Source organism: Epinephelus moara, chromosome 16 (assembly GCF_006386435.1).
Source record: "Epinephelus moara isolate mb chromosome 16, YSFRI_EMoa_1.0, whole genome shotgun sequence".
NCBI lineage: Eukaryota > Metazoa > Chordata > Actinopteri > Perciformes > Serranidae > Epinephelus > Epinephelus moara.
In genome coordinates, this window is record NC_065521.1 from 5,096,181 (window position 1) to 5,117,983 (window position 21,803).

The 21,803-nt window shown below is 40.5% G+C and overlaps 1 protein-coding gene across 4 annotated transcripts in view; it reads right to left on the bottom strand.

Annotated features, from left to right (window-relative positions):
* The window catches only part of LOC126402563 (rho guanine nucleotide exchange factor 10-like), an 80,531-nt gene that overhangs the window by 42,641 nt on the left and 16,087 nt on the right, over positions 1-21,803 (bottom strand). For all 4 annotated transcript variants that reach the window (XR_007571232.1, XM_050064685.1, XM_050064684.1 and 1 more), the window contains exon 2: positions 13,125-13,182. Coding sequence is in view for 3 of the 4 variants with exons in the window: in XM_050064685.1 (XP_049920642.1) it covers positions 13,125-13,182 (58 nt within the window). In the remaining variant the exon portion in view is untranslated. The remainder of the gene's footprint in view (positions 1-13,124; positions 13,183-21,803) is intronic.

Here is a 21,803-nt window from a genome sequence, read left to right on the forward strand (position 1 = left end):
TAATATCTGGCAGTATACATGTGCGACAATAGTCATATGTGTATAATAACAGTAGAAGTATGACTAAATATGTCACCATTGGTGTACTATTACCTCCGCCAATAATCTGACTTATTCTCATAAAAGGAGAATTTTGGATTTGTTTGTACATTGTGCGGGTAGGTCGTCTGGGGGGTTCCATAACGTTTCACCATCTTGAGAATACATTCGCCAGCAAGGGACATACAGCCCCGCCTTCTGCGTTTTCATTGAGAGCCAGGCCAGCGCTGCGTGACTGAGAAGCCGAAGGAGAGGAGCAAGAGGCGCTTTGCTGCTACCCCGGCACTACTGCAGCATAACAAAGTCCCACTCTTTGGGCATATTGCAGGAACATGCATATGCAGCGTCATGGGAGATGGAATTTTTGTCGCCAAGAAAGTGCAGAAGGGAATCAAAAAGGCAACGTGACCGGTGTGATGGAAAATTCTGTGTTTAACCATGTTTAACCTATAATGTGTTCTGCATATGTTGTGTACCCATGTCCTAAGGTTACTTGTTTTGATGAGACTGAACTTCTCACCTAATGATGTGTGTTGCTCATTTAACCCCTACTGTGACAGCAGTGAGAGACACCAAGGTCACGAGCCAGGGAGGCTCAGACACCAAGATTATGAGCCAGGGAGGACACCAAGTGTCTTTGTTAGTCTCAAGAGATGTTGTGTTTTAAGAATGTCAAGGCGCCACATATTTTGACTGTTGATGTGCATGTGTTATGGGAACTATAAAGATAGCAGGGCGAGAGAACTTGCTAGGCACTCACTGACTGACTGTTCATGCGGTTGTATGTTTGAGTGTCTCCATTCATGAATGCTTATTAAAACTCAAGAAAGACAGCCGATGTGTGAAGACTTTCTTTAAACTGTTCATTAAATAGTAGTTTTGCCACCACACCGGCGAATTCAGAAAATGAGGGTCAACATCGGGGTAGCCTTTCCCAGGTAGAGAGAGCTGCTGAAGGAGAAAGGTAATGCAATCACAGGCCAGCGCCGCTGTTAGCAGTTAGTTTTTTGAATTCGCCGGTCACGTTGCCTTTTTGATTCCCTTTTGTGCTTTCTTGGCGACAAGGATTCCGTCTCCCATGATGCTGCATATGCATGATCCTGCATTATGCTCAAAGAGTGGGACTTTGTTATGCTGCAGTAGTGCCGGGGTAGTAGCGGCGCTGGCCGCTAACAGCGGCTAACAGCTGTTAGCGCAGTGATGCAAGGAGAGGGATGAGGTGTGTGAGGTTGAGCCATTTGTCAGTTGTCAAAAGACAAGACGTGATTGGTTCGATTTACACCCGGCCCAACAGCCCTACGTTGTAAACATAGCCAGCATGGTAAGGAGGGGGTTTGTCAACTCGCGTCATCATCGCCCATGAAGTATTGGATGATATGTTTTCATCAATGTTATCATAGCTTTTTGGTACACAGCGGCTACCGTTGTTGCAATACGCGTTTGAAACAGTGAGGCGCTAGAGTGCGCTATCCGTTTGGATGCAATATATGATTTCAACATTAGATGGGAGAAATTCCTACACACTGTAGCTTTTAGGTGTTCTTCAGATATTGTGTTCATGAGAATGAGGCAGATGCAAGGTCACTCTGACCCCGACCTTTGACCAACGAAATCGAATCAGTTCATTGTTGAGTTCCAAATAAACATTTGTGCCAAATTTGAAGAAATTCCCTCGTGGTGTTCTTGAGATATTGCATTCACAAAAATGACACAGACAAGGTCACAGTGACCTTGACCTTTAACCACCAAAATCTAACCAGTTCATCTTTGAGTGCAAGTGAATTTTTGTGCCAAATTTGAAGAAATTCAATCAAGGCGTTCTTGAGATACTGCATTCATGAGAGTGAGACAGACAAGGTCACAGTCACCTTGAGCTTTGACCCATAACTGCCGAAAACCAATCAGTTCATTGGTGTGCCCAAGTGAATGTTTGTACAGGACGGACAGACGGATAACCTGAAAACATATTTTTTGTATACCTCCCTGCCAGCAATAGAGGTATAAAAACAAGTGAATTGCCATTTATGTTATATTTACACTGTAAACTGAGTAGTGTTTGTGCTCTGCCATGAACGTCCAATTAGCTGGAAGAACCATAAACTGCCTTTACACTTACACAGGTGGAAGCCAACAAACTGATGCTGTGGGTGTTATTGTTAACAGATTTCAGCTGGCACACTGGGTGTTATTTATATTATATTATCTTTATGAGTTTGTAGGTATGCAACGGTATCAATTTCATTACAGTCATTAAAAAATCTGCCACGCATATAGGCCTATAGGGGCCTAATATAATATTAAATATAATTTATTTAATGCCTAAATAATGAGTGTTTGTCCAGCACCTATGTATGTGTGGTTGAGTTTTCAATTTAATACTATTACAATTCAAAACTAATAGTTGACTATAATGTTTCTCTTATACCTGCCCTTAACTGTTGTCGGGAGATGACATTTGATAAAGTTTTTGGATGTGACGTCATCATGTGACAGCTCAGACGTGAGAAAGAGAAGAAAAGATGGCAAGCCCCGCATCAAGCGAGTTGGCCCCCCCCCCAAAAAAACACAACTTCACAACTTCTGCAAGCACCAGCAGGTCCAGTGGCCATCAGAGTGGAGGAGGGAGAAGCGCAACCCGAACCACCCAAAAAACGATGACTAGGCAGTCTCCTTCAAAGAAAAGCCGATGCGGTGGCAGGTCCAGTCGGCACCATACAGGAGCGAGCAGGAGCAGAGATAACTGCCTGTTGTTGCGAGCCTGTTATTCAGGGAGACAAAGACCCCCTTCTCTGGTGGAAATGTGACGGAGCCAGGCATTTTCCTCTGATGTCAACGGTTGCCCGAAAGTAGGCTACCTGTGCGTTTGTGCCACAAGCTCTCCATCAGAGCAGGTGTTCAGCACAGCGGCCAAAGTTGTCAATCCACTACGTGCCCTGCTCCAGCTGGAAAAAGTAAACATATGATGCTGCTATAGTTATCATTATACTTTGTTTTTATTTCATTTTCAATTAGGAGTAGCCTGTTCTAACAGACAAAACAGTTCGGACTTGGAGAGGGTGAACTTTTCAAACTAAAGGTAGGCTCTAAAAATAAACCAGCGAACGGTATTTCCCGTTGTCTTCTCAGGATAGGATTATATATGCCCATTTTCGGTTATGCCTTGTTATTTATTTTTCTGTTTTTCTTATTTGATAAGCCCTAGTACTGGATGCTGTAGAGCTGTGCTTTTAATGTATTTGATTTATGTTGAGAGAATCTAAAAATAAACCATCGGACAGTACCCGTTGCGGTCTCGGGATAACGCTGTATAGCACATATTTCCGTTACCGCCGTTTGTTATTTATTGTTACTTTTTTGGAAGTGGACTGTAGCCCATAGACAGTTTGTTGTTATTTCATTCCGTTTGGTTGACTGCTGCATTTGCACTTTTTTTTTTTTTAATATTTGTTAATAAAAGTTAATGTTATACATGTTTTGTTGTTATTTTTCAGTATTCTTAGGCCTATTTAATGTTTGCTATTCTGTTTCTGAACAGTATAGGCACAAGTCGACATTTTGGCGACTCCCTCTGAGCCCTTCAAAGTGATTTTTAATTAGTCACGGTAATACCGCATACCCCGGGAAAATGTGGGGAAGGTTTAACGGTAACAAAATTTGGATACCGCCCAACTCTAATGACTTGACTTGTGACTACCTTGACCTGACCAATGACTTGACTCAGCTTTGCTTGACTTAAAGTGATAGTTCAAGTTTTTGGACATGAAGTTGTGTGAAACGCTGACCGTCTGTAGCTCTGATGTAATGGTGTCACTACTCTCAACGAGCCTCCTGCTCTGAGAAATGGCCCGTAGCTTACGGGATAAAAAATAATTATCAGCTCACCTGTGTCCAGGTGGGAGGTATGGCAAGGTATGTTCCTGATGATGAAGTCTAGGAGCAACTTGTGCAGGGCTGGTTAGTTGTAGCCTCATGTATCAAAATGTAAATGAGGCTTCAACTACAATCAAATGTAACTGCTGAATGTGTGACAATCAGTAATTACATTGAGTCATTATGTGTAGTATTATTCACAAGATCTGATGATCAGATGACCTTTTGCAATGATCTTTTTCACTTATATATAGCTCAGCTCCTGCACTTTTTGAAGTTGAGATGTGTGTGTTTCTCTCCACTTTGTAAATGAGAATATGCACCAATGGCGTGTAATAAACTAAAAAATGTCAAGAAATTCTTGAAATACAAGAGAAATTTCTCAATTTTGTTCTAGGCAAAAATCACAGACTTTCACTAAAAAAATCATACAATTTTAGTAAAGTTTGTAAATATTTTTGGGGGGAAAGTTGTAATATTTTGAGAATCACAGTAAATTTCGCGTAAATGTGTTGTAGTAGATTACTATTTATGTGCTACAATTTACAGCTTGTTTGAAACCACACAGTTTGATGGTCAGAAATAAGATGGAAATAATGATACTTATTTCCCCCCAGGCATGCACTACTGTTGCGAGGGTTGAACCGGAACAATCAGAGCCCACAATGGATCCCAACCCAGAAAAAATGCAAGATATGTTTTCTGGAGTCCAACCATCTTCATCTACCCCTGTGAAGCCCTCCACCTCTGCTGATTCATACATGAGGCTTCAACTCACCAGTCCTGAGACTTCATCATCAAGAACATACCTGGCCATACCTCCCACCTGGACACAGTCAAGAGTAAGCTGATAATTACTTTTTTATGGTGTTTACACTTTCTGTAAATGAACAGCTGAATGTCACACATTACTTTATAAGGAATATTTTTACACAAGGCCTAGTGAATGTATAAACTTTGAATACTACATGTAATGTCTCAAATGTAATGATTACTTTTATTTGTGTGAAGTCAGAGATCCAAAATCTACAAGATGCGTTGGAGACATTGGATACAAGTCTGACTTCAGAGGAAGCACCATTTGAAGATGACAGCTCATTTCTTCCACCAGACTCCCCAACCATTTGAAGATGACAGCTCATTTCTTCCACCAGACTCCCCACAAACATCTAGCCGAGATACAAGCATTGATGCACCACCAGAACAAAGCAGAGACTGGTCAGAAAGGAGGTGGATTATCAATGAGTCAGCCCTTAAGGAATTATTTGAAACTTGCCATACTTGTGGGATTGTCATTGATGACAAAAATGTAACCAAGACTGGATCTATGATAAAGGTAGACTGGACATGTACAAATGGACATAGTAGATCATGGCAATCATGTCCTCATGTCAATGTAAAGCCAGAGAATAATATCATATCGTCAGCAGCCATACTTTTCACCGGGACAACCCAGACTGAAATTCAAGAGTGGGCTGATCTTGTCAATTTGCAGCTTCCAAGCAAGACCACTTATTACTCGTTGCAGTCTGCCGGTCTGATACCAGTTGTTCATGATACCTACAATGCAAGCAGGAGGAAATTTTGACAGAGCTCAAGGAGAAAACAGCTGCAGGTTGCGACATTGATGTTGGTGGTGATGCAAGGTAAATTTGCATTCTTGTGTGTAAAAGATTCTGTACCACATGAATCTATTTAGAATGGGTAAATCTGTGCCGATAGCACGCCAGGTTGTGTTTTTTTTTCACATTTTCTTATTCCTTTTTTTTATTTCTACAGATCAGACTCCCCAGGTTACTCTGCGAAGTACACTACATATAGCTTCATAGATGACTCGACCAAGAAAATCATCATGTCTGATTTAATTCAGGTAAAAATGTTATTGGCAGATATCAGACAAAAGCCAGCTGATTTTGTTGACGTGCACAATACTACTTTATGATTTCATCATTCATTTTTCTAAAATACAACAGGTCACTGAAACCACAAGTTCACCAGCGATGGAGAAAGTCAGTTTCCAGAGGGGCCTGGATCGTCTGCTGCAATCTGGAGTTGGTGTTGGCGTTGTCACCACAGACCGTCACCCATCAATAAGGACGCCGATGAGGGAAACCTACCCTGAGATAAAACATCAGTTCGACCCATGGCATGTGGCAAAAGGTAATAGTTATTGCAAGTTATTACGTGTGAAATCAAACATAGTATTTTGTTTATGAAAACTGAAATCCAAATTTTATAATTCAGGCTGTACGTTTCTTTATAAAATAACTATTGTTTGGGCTTTTCTTATGGTTTGCTATCCCTTTTTATTGTTGTTGCATTATTTAGGTGTGAAAAAGAAGGCAACTGCAGCAGCCAAAAAGAAAGACAGTCGTGAATTGCAGCCATGGATCAAGTCTGTGGGCAATCACTTGTGGTGGTCCTGCAGCTCTTGTGGTGGTGATGAAAAGGTAATGATTACTTTACATTACTTGACCTTTTTATTACTTGACAAATACACTGTGAGTAGGCCCCACTTGATTTCCAATTGCATACTGTAGATGACAAAAAATGACAGTAAAAGCAATATAATCAAATAATGTATGTAAAAGTGGGGAAAAAAACACGGTTCCTCGGATATTCATTTTATTCAATCCTAGGTAAATTTGTCCCAAAAATGTAAGGGTAAACTAATCATAGTTGATTGTCGTGTAAACCATGTCCAATGAGATATAGTATGGAACCATGGTGCATAGCAAAGGAAGCCATGAGACAATTTCTTATTAGAATCCACTTATATTTTTATATTTGTAAACTAAACTTTTAAAAAAAAAATTCTAACTCAAGGAACTGAGAAGACTGTGGACCTCTATCCTCTATCATGTCTGTGGCATCCACCGTTGGGAGGAGGATGGAGAAGAGTACACATGTCTACATGAGGAGCTCACCAACAAGCAACAGAAGGGCAGTGCTGCATACAACGCTCTCAAGGCCATCGTACTCGATAAAAACCTTTTGAGAGACCTGGGTCAAATGACCCTATTCAAACACACTGGTGAGTTGGAATAATCTTATCACTATTAGGTGGACCATGCTTGACAGCTTTTATTAGACACTCTTTCAGCTCTTCAATGATATAAAACTATAAGATGCTTTGACCAGTCTGTGCCAACATTGTATTTGCAAATTTTTAACAAATCAAATTATTTCTTTCATCCACACTTCTAAAATGTCATGGTGTTAGACTGTTGTGAAAAAATAGGGAGAAATGTCTGAATCTAATCTGTTGTTTTAGGGGATCTTGAGGTTTTCCACAGTTCCATGCTGAAATATGCTGAGAAGAGGAGCCACTTCAAATATCCAACCATGTTGGCACGAACCCAGCTGAGTATCCTTGACCACAACCACAACGTTGGCCGTCAGCAGTCTACTACTCTCTCTGGTAAGCGTGAAAGATGAGGCAAAAAGAGAACATTACATGGTCTGCTATATCGTTATGTGCACCATAAAGTCACATTTTCACATAATTACACCGACATGTTTTTGATTATTCAGTGGATTTAGATAAGAACTACTGTTTTATCATTTTGGATAGGTGCCAGTCTACTAATATGTGATTCATTATCATTACTCCCCCAGGAAAAGCAAAGTACAACGTGTTTCATTCCAGGCTGTCAAATCAATGGGTCGCAAGGAAGATCTATCAGCCAACGAATCAGGATTTCCGTAAAGACTTGGTGCATCGTGTGATTCAACGGGAACTTGAGAAGAAGGTCAAGCACTTCCACGTCCATCAGGCAGTCAACATACCAGCTAATATAGCTCCAGTTCCAAAGCCCAACAAAGCAGATGTGGTAGAAAAACATCTATCACGTTTCTAGAGCCACAGTGGAGTACAGCATATCACCTCAATTCAACTCTACTTAGGTACATACAGAATTTTTGTTTATTTTTTATTTTTTTTATAACTTATCACTTTAGTTCTAGTTTGTTACAGTAGTTGTCCAATTGAATGCTGACTGAGATAGGATTCGTTTTTTTTCCCAGTAATTGCATCACACGTTGTGTTTATTTGTATTTATTTATTTATCACATGTTGTTTTTATCACAGAGTATTTATTTGTAACAAATATAATAAGTATTTTGGTGATTTATTTTCTGTTGAACACACAACTGTTGAAAATAAAGTTTTATAAACATACAAAAGTTTCTAAAAAAGACCGAGTGACTCCTCAGACTCCTTGAAGCCAACATATTGTCCATTTGTTGATGGGTATGTTTGTCTTATCATGTTCACCACACATGAGGGAAGAACATGCCTATTCCCTTTGCCCAGCTGTTCTCCGTTGAGGGCCGATTCAAGCACCATCCGGTAGCCAACCAGCCTGTATTGTCTGAAACAGAAAAACACAAAATACAGTGGTTATGGGTGTAGGCCTGTATATTGCTAAACAAGATATATGGTTGACTAGTTGATGTCATGTGGCCTATTTTTATTAGCCTAGTATCATGATGCTTTAGGCACACTTATTGAAGTATGACAGAAGTAGCTTATATTCCTTTTATTGACAGAATGGTAAGTGAAATTATGAAGTATTAGGATGTAGCCTACAGTAAAGGAACATAGCAAAGGTATAAGGCTATTATAGATCTGTAAGCTATATGAAAACAATCATCAAGTCAAGTAAACATCACTAAGTAGGCCAACAGAGACACCACAAATACACACAACTGCTAATGAATTACATAATCATTACATGTACAAGATATAACCAAACACTTACTTTACAGACAGCTGGCCATCAGGTCCAGCTGGTTTGGGATGCTTACTCCAATTTATTTTGGGAAGGTTGAAAAAGTCCGCAACACGCCAGAATTGATTATTGCGGGGAAGTCCTGGTGACTGGTGATGCAGGCTGAAGATGCGCTTGTTTCCTCTGGGTTGGTGAGTTCTTGCATCTGTTGTGCGGCTAATTCCCACTCGCGGCAGCAGTAGCTCTCTAACTCTGTTAGCATCGGCTGGCACTTTTGACAACTGCACCACCAAATGGCATTCAGTCTCTTTCTCCTTTCTGCTCCCATGGGTCCCTCTTCTGCTTGCTCCGTTATTTCTCTCTCCTCTCTCTCTGCCCGATCATTTTCCATCTGAAGAAGTTCCTCATCAGTGAACTCCGGTTCATAAAGATAACCCCTTGGCAACGGGGTAAAGGGCAAATCATCGTCGCTTTCATAGTCTGACATAGTTCTCCTCACTAATAATACTGGTTCTCTGTTGTAAACAGCTGATAAAGTTTGCACGGCACGGTCCCAATTGATTTCTGTTGGCGTGCTGTCTTGCGGGCCTGCACGGCGGAGTGATACTGGCCAGAAAATAGTCCCAATTGATAGCAAGGTCTGACGTAATGCGGGGATGTTTTAAAATTATTGAAATAGTCTAACAAAACACATGCATACTTTTTTGTAGCTTAAAACCTTTTGGTTACGTGTCCCCTTATATCTTCAGAACTACTTTTTTCCGGTAAGCTACGGGCCATTTCTCAGAGCAGGAGGCTCGTTGACAGTAGTGACACCGTCACATCAGAGCTACAGATGGTCAGCGTTTCACACAACTTCATGTCCAAAAACCTGAACTATCACTTTAAAGCAAGGACTCAACTCAACTTGCTTGATTTTCACCACAGTGACTTGCTTGAGACTTAAAGGTTATGACTTGAGACTTGCTTTTGACTTGCACATGTGTGAATTACCACCTCTGCTAAATACAGCATACTCTTACACTGATATTGATTGTTTTAGGTGTTTAAATACGTTTTGTTGCTAACCCCTCCACAGCAGTATGTTGTTTAGCCTCTATGTCAGACTCCAGCTTGCTCCTCTAAACTGGGCGCATGCTGACTGACATCTACTGTATATACGTATCCATACTGTCTAAGTACCCCATACAATTCCACTTCAAAAAATCTGAACTATCCCTTTAAGGTGAACCCTTAAAGCCTTTGAGGCCCTGTCTTGAAGAATGTGCCTGTCCTTCACATCACATGCCCTTAAATCATTTGTGATTAATCCATTTTCACACAGGTAACCTGGAGCAAAGTTACCTATGTTCCAGCATAGAGAGACTGTACACACTGCAGAGTGTGGGACAGCAGGGGTCAGTAGAGGCCCAGGGGCAAATTTCTACCCTGGAGGTCTGGCCATGTGCAATAAACTGACTTGTAGATATTCTGGTCGGCAATAAAACACACACACACACACACACACACACACACACACACACACACACACACACACATCCTTACCATGTTGAGAATTTCAGTTTTGTACTTTAATATCTACAGTTTCCCCTCCTGGACTGCAGTGTATTTATAGCACTCTGCCTCACTGGGATGCATCAAGAGTTCACTGGGCCAATCCTCCTGGCTGCTCCTGCTGCGGCTGCTGCTGCTGCTGAAGTGCCTCTCTGACTGACTGGCAGATTTGTGTCAAGGTTGTCTTTGAAGCATATGGCCTGCAGAGGCTTGCTCCTTTTTACACAGCATATGGTAACTAGGCTAGTGGGCCTTTTCCCCAAAACAGCAGGGGATTAATGAGTCAGGCCTCACCTTCAAGCGATTCCCTGAGTCTGGCTGCACTTGACAGACTTGACAGTTTCTGTTTTTCAGTTTTTCTTTTAACGTTTCTGTCCCTTGTTGCAGGTTGTCACTGCACAGGAAGTGCCATTACAAAATAGTGAGTTGTAAAATAAAGTAAGTTGAGCTCTTTTGAGAATCTTTCTTATATGAAAGGGGATTTCACGTATGAAAATAATTTTTCACATTCAGAATATGAAAGCAGTTGTAGAAAATCATCTGTATTTCTGTAGCTCATAATAATAACCCTGATGCACTCTTTATCTCTGCTTTGACTTGAGACTTATACATTTAATTTAATTTAAATTTCTAACAAAGTCAGAGAGACAATGACATTTAGAAAACACAAGCCCTGTGTTACAAAGTGTGGCCATGGGTTTTGAGAAGCATAGGCATTTACTAGGGCTAGGGGAAACAATGATACAGCACAGTATCGCAATATTTTTGTGTGGCAATATTGTATTGTCACACATTGCCAGGTATCAATATTTTATTATATAAATTGTTAATATTATAAAAACAAATAACTTCAGGTACCCTACCCACTCGAAAAAATAAAGGGAACACATAATCATCACAGTGTAACTCAAAGTCAGTCAAACTTCTGGGACATCAACCTGTCCAGTTAGGAAGCAATACTGATTGTGAATCAATTTCACCTGCTGCTGTGCAAATTGGACAGACAACAGGTGGCAAGGAGAGGCAATTACCAAGACAACCCCTATTTAGGAATAGTTTTGCAGGTGGTGGCCACAGACCATTTCCCTCTCTGCATCCTTTCTGGTTGAGGCTAGTTTTGCATTTTTCCAGTGCGCTCACCACTAGTGGTATCATGAGGCAGTATCTGCAGTCCACAGAAGTTGCTCAGGTAGTGCAGCTACTCCAGGATGGCACATTCATACGCGCAGTGGCCAGAATGTTGGCTGTGTCTCCCAGCACAGTGTCAAGAGCATGGAGGAGATACCAGGAGACAGTCCAGTACACCAGGGGAGGTGAAGGGGGCCGTAGGAGGGCAACAACCCAGCAGCAGGACCACTATCTGCTTCTTTGTGCAAGGAGGAACAGGAGGAGCACTGCCAGAGCCCTCCAAAATGACCTCCAGCAGGTCACTCACGTGCATGTTTCTGCCCAACTGTCAGAAACAACCTGCATGAGGGTGGTATGAGGGCCCGACGTCCACAAGTGGGGCCTGTGCTCACAGCCCGGCACCGTACAGCCCGACTGACATTTGCAAGAGAACACCACAATTGGCAGATTCGCCACTCACAGATGAGAGCAGATTCACACTGAGCACATGTGTCAGACGTGACAGAGTCTGGAGACGCCATGGAGAACGTTCTGCTGCCTGCAACATCCTCCAGCATGACCGGTTTGGTGGTGGGTTAGTGATGGTCTGGGGAGGAATATCCTTGGAGGGCCGCACAGACCTCCACATGCTAGCCAGAGGTACCCTGACTGCTGTTAGGTACCGGGATGAGATCCTCAGACCCATTGTCAGACCATATGCTGGTGCAGTGGGCCCTGGGTTCCTTCTGATGCATGACAATGCCCGGCCTCATGTGGCTGGAGTTTGTCAGCAGTTCCTGGATGACGAAGGCATTGATGCTATTGACTGGCCCGCCCGTTCCCCAGACCTGAATCCAATTGAGCACCTATGGGACATCATGTATTGTAGCATCCACCGTCGCCACATTGCACCACAGACTGTCCAGGAGCCGGATTTTCATCTGGAATATTTCATTCATCAAGATCTGGGATGTGTGATTTAAGTGTTCCCTTTATTTTTTTGAGCAGTGTTGAGTAATATAATCAATTGCTTTTTCAGTCCACTAGATACATTTTGCTGCAAAAAAATGGCTAAAGTGAGATGAACAGACTGAAAACTTTCTCTTATTAGATAAAACAGATGTTGACAAAGTTTTGGTACTGAGACATAATTTACAGTTGAAAAAAAGTGATAAATCGCAATATATTGCAATGTATTTTATCACAATACTCAGCATATCGCAACACATATTGTATTGTGACTTAAGTATTGTGAAAATATCGTGTTGTGGAGCCTCTGATGATTCCCACCCCTAGCATTTACCAGGCAGGGAGAGGCTAATGACACTATTGGGCTGCATTATGGAAAACCCATACCATCATTTTAAGTCTAACAGCCCATCCAAACTGACAGCATTTTCATGATGAAAATGCAAACAAATGGAAAAATGTGCCAGGTACAACTTTCACATTTTACAGATAAACAGTACACTAAAATATGTTTCTGAAACATTTGAGGTGAGAAATAGGCAATGCAAAAACAGATTTTTCATTTATATTTGATCAGGCTTGCCTAGTTTGAGAGTTTGCAGCGATGGACGCATCTCATTTGCATAAAGTTGAGGTCGAGTCATGATTATGCAAATTATGAAATAGCGAATGGTCAGTCAACTCGCCACACTGTATTCATCATGGAACACACAACCAGATCTTCTTTTTTCCATAGCAAATAAACAGGATCCGTTGACAGGTCCAGTGTATCTACACCATTGCCACTGCTCACATCTCAAGCACATCCATTTAAATGAGAGTGGACATTTATATGATGGCTGAATGACTCACCCAAGGGATGACAGAGAAGTGGATGTGGAGAGGTCATTCTCAATGACAACATCAGCTCCTGTGAACGCACACATCACCTAATTAAAGACAGGTCAATCATTCAGAGAGAACAGTTGTCACTTGTTAAAACGGTTTAGCCTTAGATAAACACAACTGCAACTGAACATAGTCACAAACACAGTTGTGTGCCCAGCTGTGGTCTAAATGTAACTCAGCCATGTAAATGTTATTAAAGGTTTTATGCATAATTAAGGGTGTGGCTGACAACTTTAGGCCCCGATCACACAGAAAGCATTTTGCAGGTTGCAAAACACAAGGCGCACCGCACCGACTTTATTTATTTTTTATCTTTATTTGACAGTATCTAGTTCCTAAAATGGACAGGCAGAGGGTACTTGCTGTAGCTCTGGTTGAGGGTGAGAGGCTGTCAGCAGGGAAAAGGAGATCTGTGTGGGTACATGAGACGCTAAAAAAGAGGGTGGATCACGGGGAGTACCACCAGAGGCCTGTATATGAAGCCAGTTCAGCTTATCTTTTCATTATCTGGCTTGACACGGTAGCGAAAATGTCTGCGACCACAATGTTGGTGGTGTGGGATGTAAAAGACAATCTGTAATCTTAAAACGGTAAATCTAAAACATTGAAAACATTATCCAAAAATTCACCGTCATCCAAGACTTAAATTATGTCTAGGTTTCACTGAGCTATGGGCCTATGTGACATAAGTACAGAGTATTTAGTTAGTTAGTGTAGTTGTATGAGGATAATACTACTCTGAATATTTCACATAAAACCCCTTAGAGTGATGCCAGACTGTTTGTGGTAAAAAAAAAAAAGAAGTAAAAAGTGGAAAAATAGTTCAGGACTAATAAGGGCTATCTGACCGAAATGTGGCATTTATAGTAACCGGAGCCAATTCACAGTGTTTAGATTATTTTACTAACAAAATAATACCTGTTTTATCCTAGTTCTCATTATCTAGGTGTCTCATTATTTTGAGCTACAGTGATGGAATCAGAGTGTAAAAGTAGCCACACTATCACTGCTGACTAAAAAAAAACTTTGCATAATTTCAAATAGTGCTAAAATCATATGTGTATTATGTAAACGGTCTCTCTATTTGTTAGAAGCTCTGTTTTAAAACTAGTGGAAATAGAGCCTTGGAAGAATTAAATGATTTTACTGACCTTTTATAGCATATAGGGACCTCTTTTTTACCTGTCACTCGTTACCACAGTGATTTATCCCAATAAAAAGAGAACCAGCTTCATAGTACTGAAAACCCTGAGAAAATCCCAAAGTTATATCTTGCTAATTTCAAATCCTGTACAGGCCTCAGTTGGTCTAGGAGCTTTGCCTCTATGACAGCCTACTGTCTATTGTCGGGCCTAGAAAAAAATACTAAATACTAACTGAATACTAACTACAGGGAGTCCACTGGTCCTGCTGAGTGACTGAGCACAGCCTGTTTCTCCTCCATTGTTTACCAACTGTATATTTGTTGTCGTGACCACTGCAGAAAGCTTGCCTCTCAAATCATCCAATGGGAAAATGGGAAAAAAAACTGAGATGATGAGTTGAAGTTGAAGTTTATTCAACTCCAGGAGTTCAGAACACTCCGGCAAAAACGCCAGGCGCCTACAGCACAAAAAAACGGTTGTCGCTATCAAAATTTAGCATTAACATTATCACAGTTCACCACAGTCTTTGAGCGCAGGGCACCCTGCTAACTGAGCTAGCAGCTACATTAGTGTTGGACTTTGATCCTTTTTTAAAAAAAAAAAAAAGAAAGAGGTCCATTGTGAGTTCCACAATGTTTTAGGAGCACAATGCTGTATTGGTGGAGAACTATTTTAAAATAATGCATTCAAAACAAATACTAGTGTGAAAATCGTGTCTGCATTTCAGAGAAAATACCCAAGTCTACAAGTTTACATTCAAAATGAACTTATGAATCTGAAGAATTACCTTACAGAGAAAATTACCAAGACAAAAAAAACAGTATTACAAAGGATGTCTGAAAAGCAGCATTCAAAGCAAACATTCAAATGACATACCCGTGATCATGCATACCTGAATAAACACACAGAGAAATGCAAAATAGGTAGTGCTTAAATGATCAAATACAAATAATGTGATGTACACCATTACAAACTTGTTAAGGATTTCATGACTTTGGAAGTCAGATTACTCACATATACAGTATGCATACGGTGACACACAGGTATAATAAAGGGCAAAGGTTTAGAAAGCCAGTGTTAATGTGGACATGAGGACAACCGGTTATAGCTGTGTTTTGCTGCATTTTGCTTGAGGCAACATGAGCGTGTTACATTCCTTTACAGCAAATCCAGACATGTCCTTTCCCAGACTGTTACTCAACTACATAACAAGCCACTTAAAAATCAGACCATAGCTTTGAATAATTCTCTAAACTAGGTAATTGGAATTGAAAATTAGGGATGCACCGAATATTCGGTAACCGAATATATTCGGCCTAATATTACAAAAAAACACACATTCGATATTCGGTGGAATAAGTAAAAAGCAAGGCCGAATAATAGCGGCGTGTTTTGATAAGGCAATCAAACAGCGTGCGGTGACGGACGGAGTAAAATGTCGGCAGTGTGGCGATATTTTACTCCGTCCATCACCGCACTCGCATTTGCGACTATAAATAGTTTTGTGTGGGCAAAATAAATCATTCAGCACACTGTGCGAGTACAGATTTCAACCAGCAGCAGAAACGAAAGGCGAATCCTGCCGGTTGTGGGTTGAACGGGGGTCAAAGACAGGAATACAGTAGAGCACTATGGCCACTGCAATATAACGGTTTACCGGCGACCGAGAAGCCCGGCTCCAGGTCCAATAATTTCCTCTTCGTTGGTGTTATGACTGCCCAGAAGTACCTGAACAGCCGAGCCATAGTGGCACACAGGTATGCAGGGCTGCCAACTCTCACGCATTGGCCGTGAGACACACGCATTTGATTGGCTTCACACGCTCTCACGCCACACCCACGATTTCTCACGCTGAAGTGTCCGTCTGAGCCAAAACAAAAAAAGTCCCTGTTTCAATGCGCAATACACCTTCCGACCGCTACATTGGATGTTGGTGGCGCTGTGGCCCAATTGACACCGGGATTGCACTCAGAAGAAGAAGGAGAAGGAGAAGAAGGAGAAGAAGAAGAAGAAGAAGAAGACGATCAATTTCCCCCGCTCTTTTCAGGTATGTTTGTTAAGTGTTTGTGCTCTTAAACTTTAAGTAACGTTTGCATATTTGTTTTTTGTGTGTTGTGAGATCATTTAAAGGCATTTCGAGAGCTTTGTACATATTATTTTGAGGTTTCAATGCAGCTGTAAAAGTATACTGTAGGTTGATGCCTAATTAATTTTGTCTGTTTTATCTATACAAAACCATTCCTCTATGCTGCTTTATAATTGTATATTAATTACTGTATATATAGTAGTATATACAAATTAGAATAATTTGTTATGTATGTATAAAGCATCATATACAGTAGGTGCGTACATTTTGTTTTAGACAAAATTAATTATCAACCTTTACTCATCTTTCAAAGGAATGTGAGATTTTTTTTCCACTGTGTTCTTGGTTCATTCTTCATAGGTGACAGGGTTAAGTCTGTTCATGAGGCTTGCCACCATTGCAAAGCTGGTCCTGGTGTTACCCCACTCCAATGCAGATGCAGAGAGAGAGACTAAAACCAGGAACAGCCTGGCTCTGGATGGAACCCTGTCATCAATAATGACAATAAAGATGGCTGGCCTGGAGTCCTGCTTCACGTGGGAGCCCTCCCCAGAAATCATCAAGGCCTCAAAAAAGGCCACAAGCAAGTACAACAAAGCACACAGATCTTAAGGACTTTGACAGTAGCCTCCCTATTTTGGGAACTGTTTGTATAAATGGTTAAACTTTGATTTTTTTTTTTTTTTTAATTTAAATTGGTATTAGCTGCATGTAGTTTGGGGATGTTCAAAAATGTCACAATAACATAGCTTTTGGGGGTTTTCATTTTTATTTAAATGTTTCTTGCATGATGTTGCATATCTGTTTACTGTTTGATGACTTTATTTTTATACAGAATCCCAAAGTAAACATGCACAAATTTGAGCCATGCTGTGTCTTGTGTCTTACTGTTGGGTCAGTTGGTTCAATTGGTACACTCTGAGTTAGGCTAATACATTGAGAACGACTGATGTATGGAAAATGGTATATTTAAAAATAAAAAACGTTTTTGCTGTATGGTAATGACGCTTAATGGGCCATACAAAAAATTGCAGTGTATGTGGCAAAATTTTGGTTGGCCCCACCAAATCTCACTCCAAGGTTTTTTGAAAAGTTTTTCATTTTATTCATTTATTTATTTATTTTATTTTGATCCCCCCTGTAGCCACAAATATTTATATAGTATATAATAATATTTATAATAGTAGAGCAGTAGGCCCAATGTAGCCCTGTGTGTGTGTGTGTGTGTGTGTGTGTGTGTGTGTGTGTGTGAGCTGGGCCCTTACCACACACATAATGGAGGAGAGGGTGGCTCCAGAGGAACTTTGTATTTTGTTGTTTTCCAATCTACTAAGATCCCAATTTGCGGGCCATATCGCCCACCCCTAGCCACAATGTCAATGCTGATTAACATGTGCTGCCGTAGCTTAGACCAAGTTAGCTAGATAGTGAATGCTAACGTTAGCACATGCATTATTGTTTGCGGTACCAAATCATCACAGACCCAACAAACATTACTGATGGCTTCTATTCATAAGTATTGATACTTGGTGCAAAAAACATGTATAAATTACAGGCTCCTTGCTGTCACAAGCCACCATGTCAAAAGTTGATAAGTTTGCTACATCACAAAGATAGCAACTGTTGAGGGTGAAGTGTCCATCATTTCACACTCAACTTTAGGACCATTTTAAGTGTGCTGGTGGTACACTGTATTTTCCAGTACTATGCAGTGTGAATGCACGTAGCGCACTTGTGCACTCAAAATATTTAGTGTTTAGTACAGGAGTATGCAACTTGAGACACACTATTTGTGAGCTTGTTAGTATGCTAACATTTGCATTTAGCAGTGCTGGGGCTGTGCACAGCCACGCAGAGCTGCGAGCATGACTGTACTGATCTCAGAATGGGGATTCAGTCAGACCTGCTGCTACAGCACAAGCCAAAGCTGTCAAATTTTATTTATTTATTTATTTATTTAGAAATAGGGACAATGCATATTAATAAACAAATACATGAGTATATGTAAATACGCCAGATTGTAGCCCACGGCTAATTTCCATCTGTTATACCTATAGGCAGGTTGATGTAAAAATGTAGTGAACAGCAGCGACAAAAGACAGAGTTAAAATTCATAGCAACCACGTAGACACAATACAGAAGACACAAGAGGTGCACAATCGACATTCGAAAATGCATCAAGTGTAGCCCAAGAGAACACCAGAAGTGACCAGGGATATCATAATATTGCACATAAACCCTATTGCACATGACCCCATTGCACGTGACCCCAGGTCTGACCACATTCATGCACTTGATCCTATTCAGTTTTGTGACCCCCTGAATTTCCCTCCATTTTGATCACTCCATGAGCCTTACTGCTATGCAACAGTCAACAACATGCAGTTTATCTGGGCAGATAACATGAGACTTTATTGAAAACTAAGGAATGGTGGAATAAATCTTTTATTTATTGATTTCTTTTTTCTTGGACCACACAATAGTTCATCATTTTTAACAACACTATTCAAAAAGACTAATCCACTAAAATATTTTATAAATATACATTGAGGATTATAATAACCTATGGCTACTCAAAGGGTCTGGGGATTTTAATTAGAGTACAAGTATCACAATAAGTGTGACCTTAGTTATTAAAAAAGGCCTCTATTAAACAGTAAAAACTGGAGAGGAATCATAAGCTGTTTTCACGACAACAGTCACGCTGCCAAGATATTGTGGACATTGCCCTAGGGTAGGTTACCTGCTGATTCCCAGTTGTTTATAGCCATAGTCAGTAGTGTAAGGTAGTTATGATGGGCCCCAGTGCACGCTCTCATGGCGGGCCCTAGTGCATGCTATTATGCACATATTGTCTCATCACATGATCAGAGACTTGACATTGGATAACATCAACAAACGTATTACCAAGCAATCATCACTGCATATCTGTATATAACAAAAAACACCAAAGAAAATAAGAAATGCATAGATTATTAATTTAATTTAACAATTTTAATAGTTGATTCATAGTTATAGAACAGCTGATTTATAGAATAGGTGATTTATCTTTATAGAATAAGCATACAGTTTTGTTATAAATGTTATTGACTGTTGTTGGAGCTATTTATTTGTTGTTAGTATTTGTTGTTTTGCTATTATTTGATTATTCTAGATATTTGATTTAGTTTTGCTAGTATTTTGTTTTGCTAATTATTTGTTTAATTTAGTCGTGTTCTTGTTTAGTATTTGTTTACCATTTTATTTCATTTTGGGCATACTGTGGGCACCAAAGGTTATATATGTAGGAAAGCAGGTAGGTGACCAAAATGCACCTGGGTGGGTATATGTTTTTTTTTTTTACCAGAGCGGGAGAGGCATGCCGGGATTTCTTTGTTCTTTGTTTGCTTGCTTGTTTTTGGATAAATAAACCATTGGAAACACAGAAACTTTGCATGGACAATGGCCTTCTTTTGCCTGCGTACACTACATGCCCATGGTGTGGCAGTGGTCCTTTGTTTTGTTTGACACAAGTTTGATTTGGATTATTCTTTTTTCGACAAACGGCCACTACATAAAGTAAAAAAAAGTCTGCCCTTGGACTCAAAGGAAATACCCCTCTTCATTGGACCTGTTGGACCCTTTTGGATTCTGGATGAATGATCAACATTGTTTTATTCATCACCTTTTGGATTCAGCGTCAGCGCAAGAACTGCTTCTGGCCAAGATCAACAAAACATTCAACCTTCTCTTAAGAAACTGGTATGTGATATGACTGTAAGAGCTGTATTGGAAAACAGCCAAACGAGTGGAGTTTGAAAGTCATTATTTCACTATAATGTACAAGTTTTATGAAGTTTGACGAGTCAGATGCTTTTGAATTGCTGCACGTCGTAGCCTATTTTTACACACCACTGTCCGGCAGCTTTCATTCATAAAAGGCCTACTTCTGTGTGTGTGATTATGTGATGAAGAGGATGTTTGGCCAGTAATCATTGCTTGTTTTTGCTACCTGCTACCTTGTTTTTTTACCTGCTTTTTTGTCCAATTGCGGACTTTGATTGGCATGCCACAAACAGTTTAGAAGAAATGCAAAGATGTCTGATGTTGCGGCGAGTGATGTTTGGGCTTCAGCGTGACATTGTGTCAGGAAAAAAGGAGTACAAAATGTAAACAAGCCAAAAGGTGTATGGAAAACATCCGTGAGTTAATGGCATCAAGTGAAAATGTCAACTCAGTAAAAAGTGAGCTTGCTGTGTTTATTAAATGTTACCAAGACGCAAATGACATCCATGAATCTTTTATGAACTTTCCTTTACCTAAGGATGAAGTTACAAGGCAAAGTAAATACTTCACCGAGAAAATGACAATGCACTGATTTCACGGAAAAGGTAAAAAGCTGGCTGTCTGTAGCAGGTCATCCACATGTGCAGCCAAATAAGGATCATCCTGACGGCCAGAGTGTTGCAGATGAAATAAACCCTGAAGATAGTGTCTCTAACGTGTTAAGTGTGAAAGTGAACTCTGTAAAATCACAATCCCAGCAATCACAGATGTCTTCCACATCATCTACACATATTAAAGCTGAAGCCGAGCACGTTGCTGCGCAAAAAAGGTAACAATTAATAGAAGCGCAAGAGGAAAAGCTGAGGAGAGAAAAGGAGCCGTATGTGCAGCAAAATAAGGATCATCCTGACAACCAAAGTGCTGCAGATAAAACTGATAAAACTGATTGAAAATCACGCTCCCAGCTATCACGGATTTCCTTAGCATCATCTGCATACATTAAAGCTGAGGCCGAAAAGGCAGCGCTGATGGAGCGTGTTGCTGCGTTGAAAAGGAAACATTTAATAGAAGCGCAAGAGGAAAAGCTGAAGAGAGAAAAGGAGCAGTTGGAGCTTGAAACGGTACTGGCGGCAACTAAAGCAAAGCTTTAGGTTTTGGAAATAAATTCATCAAAGTGTGGCTCAAAACATTTGGATGGCATGAACTCTCATTTTGAAAGGAACAGTTCTCAAAGTGTAAGTAAATATTCCCTCATGCTAAGATCTTTGTTCCAGATAAAATGGATGAGAAAGACAATGCTCCTGTTGTGCCTGATCCTGTACCCCAGCCACAAGATGTTAAAGGGAAGTTTCAGTTTGTTTCAACCTGTCTCCTATCGTCCTAAATTTGTTTCAAGTGACTAGTGACATAAAAATAATAGTTAGCATGTTAGCCGTTAGCCTAGATACAGCCGGGGCGCATAGTAGCCAAAACGTAAGTGAACGGGTATACTTCAAGTGCAAAGTTAGTCCACTAAACAAGCTTTTTTTCCACAAAGACCGCCTCATATCGTTAGGATAAATGTCAGAGAACATATAGAAAACAACATGTAAACGTGTTGTCTTACCTTACCGGTGTGGTGCCATGTTTGTTTACCACCATTTAGCT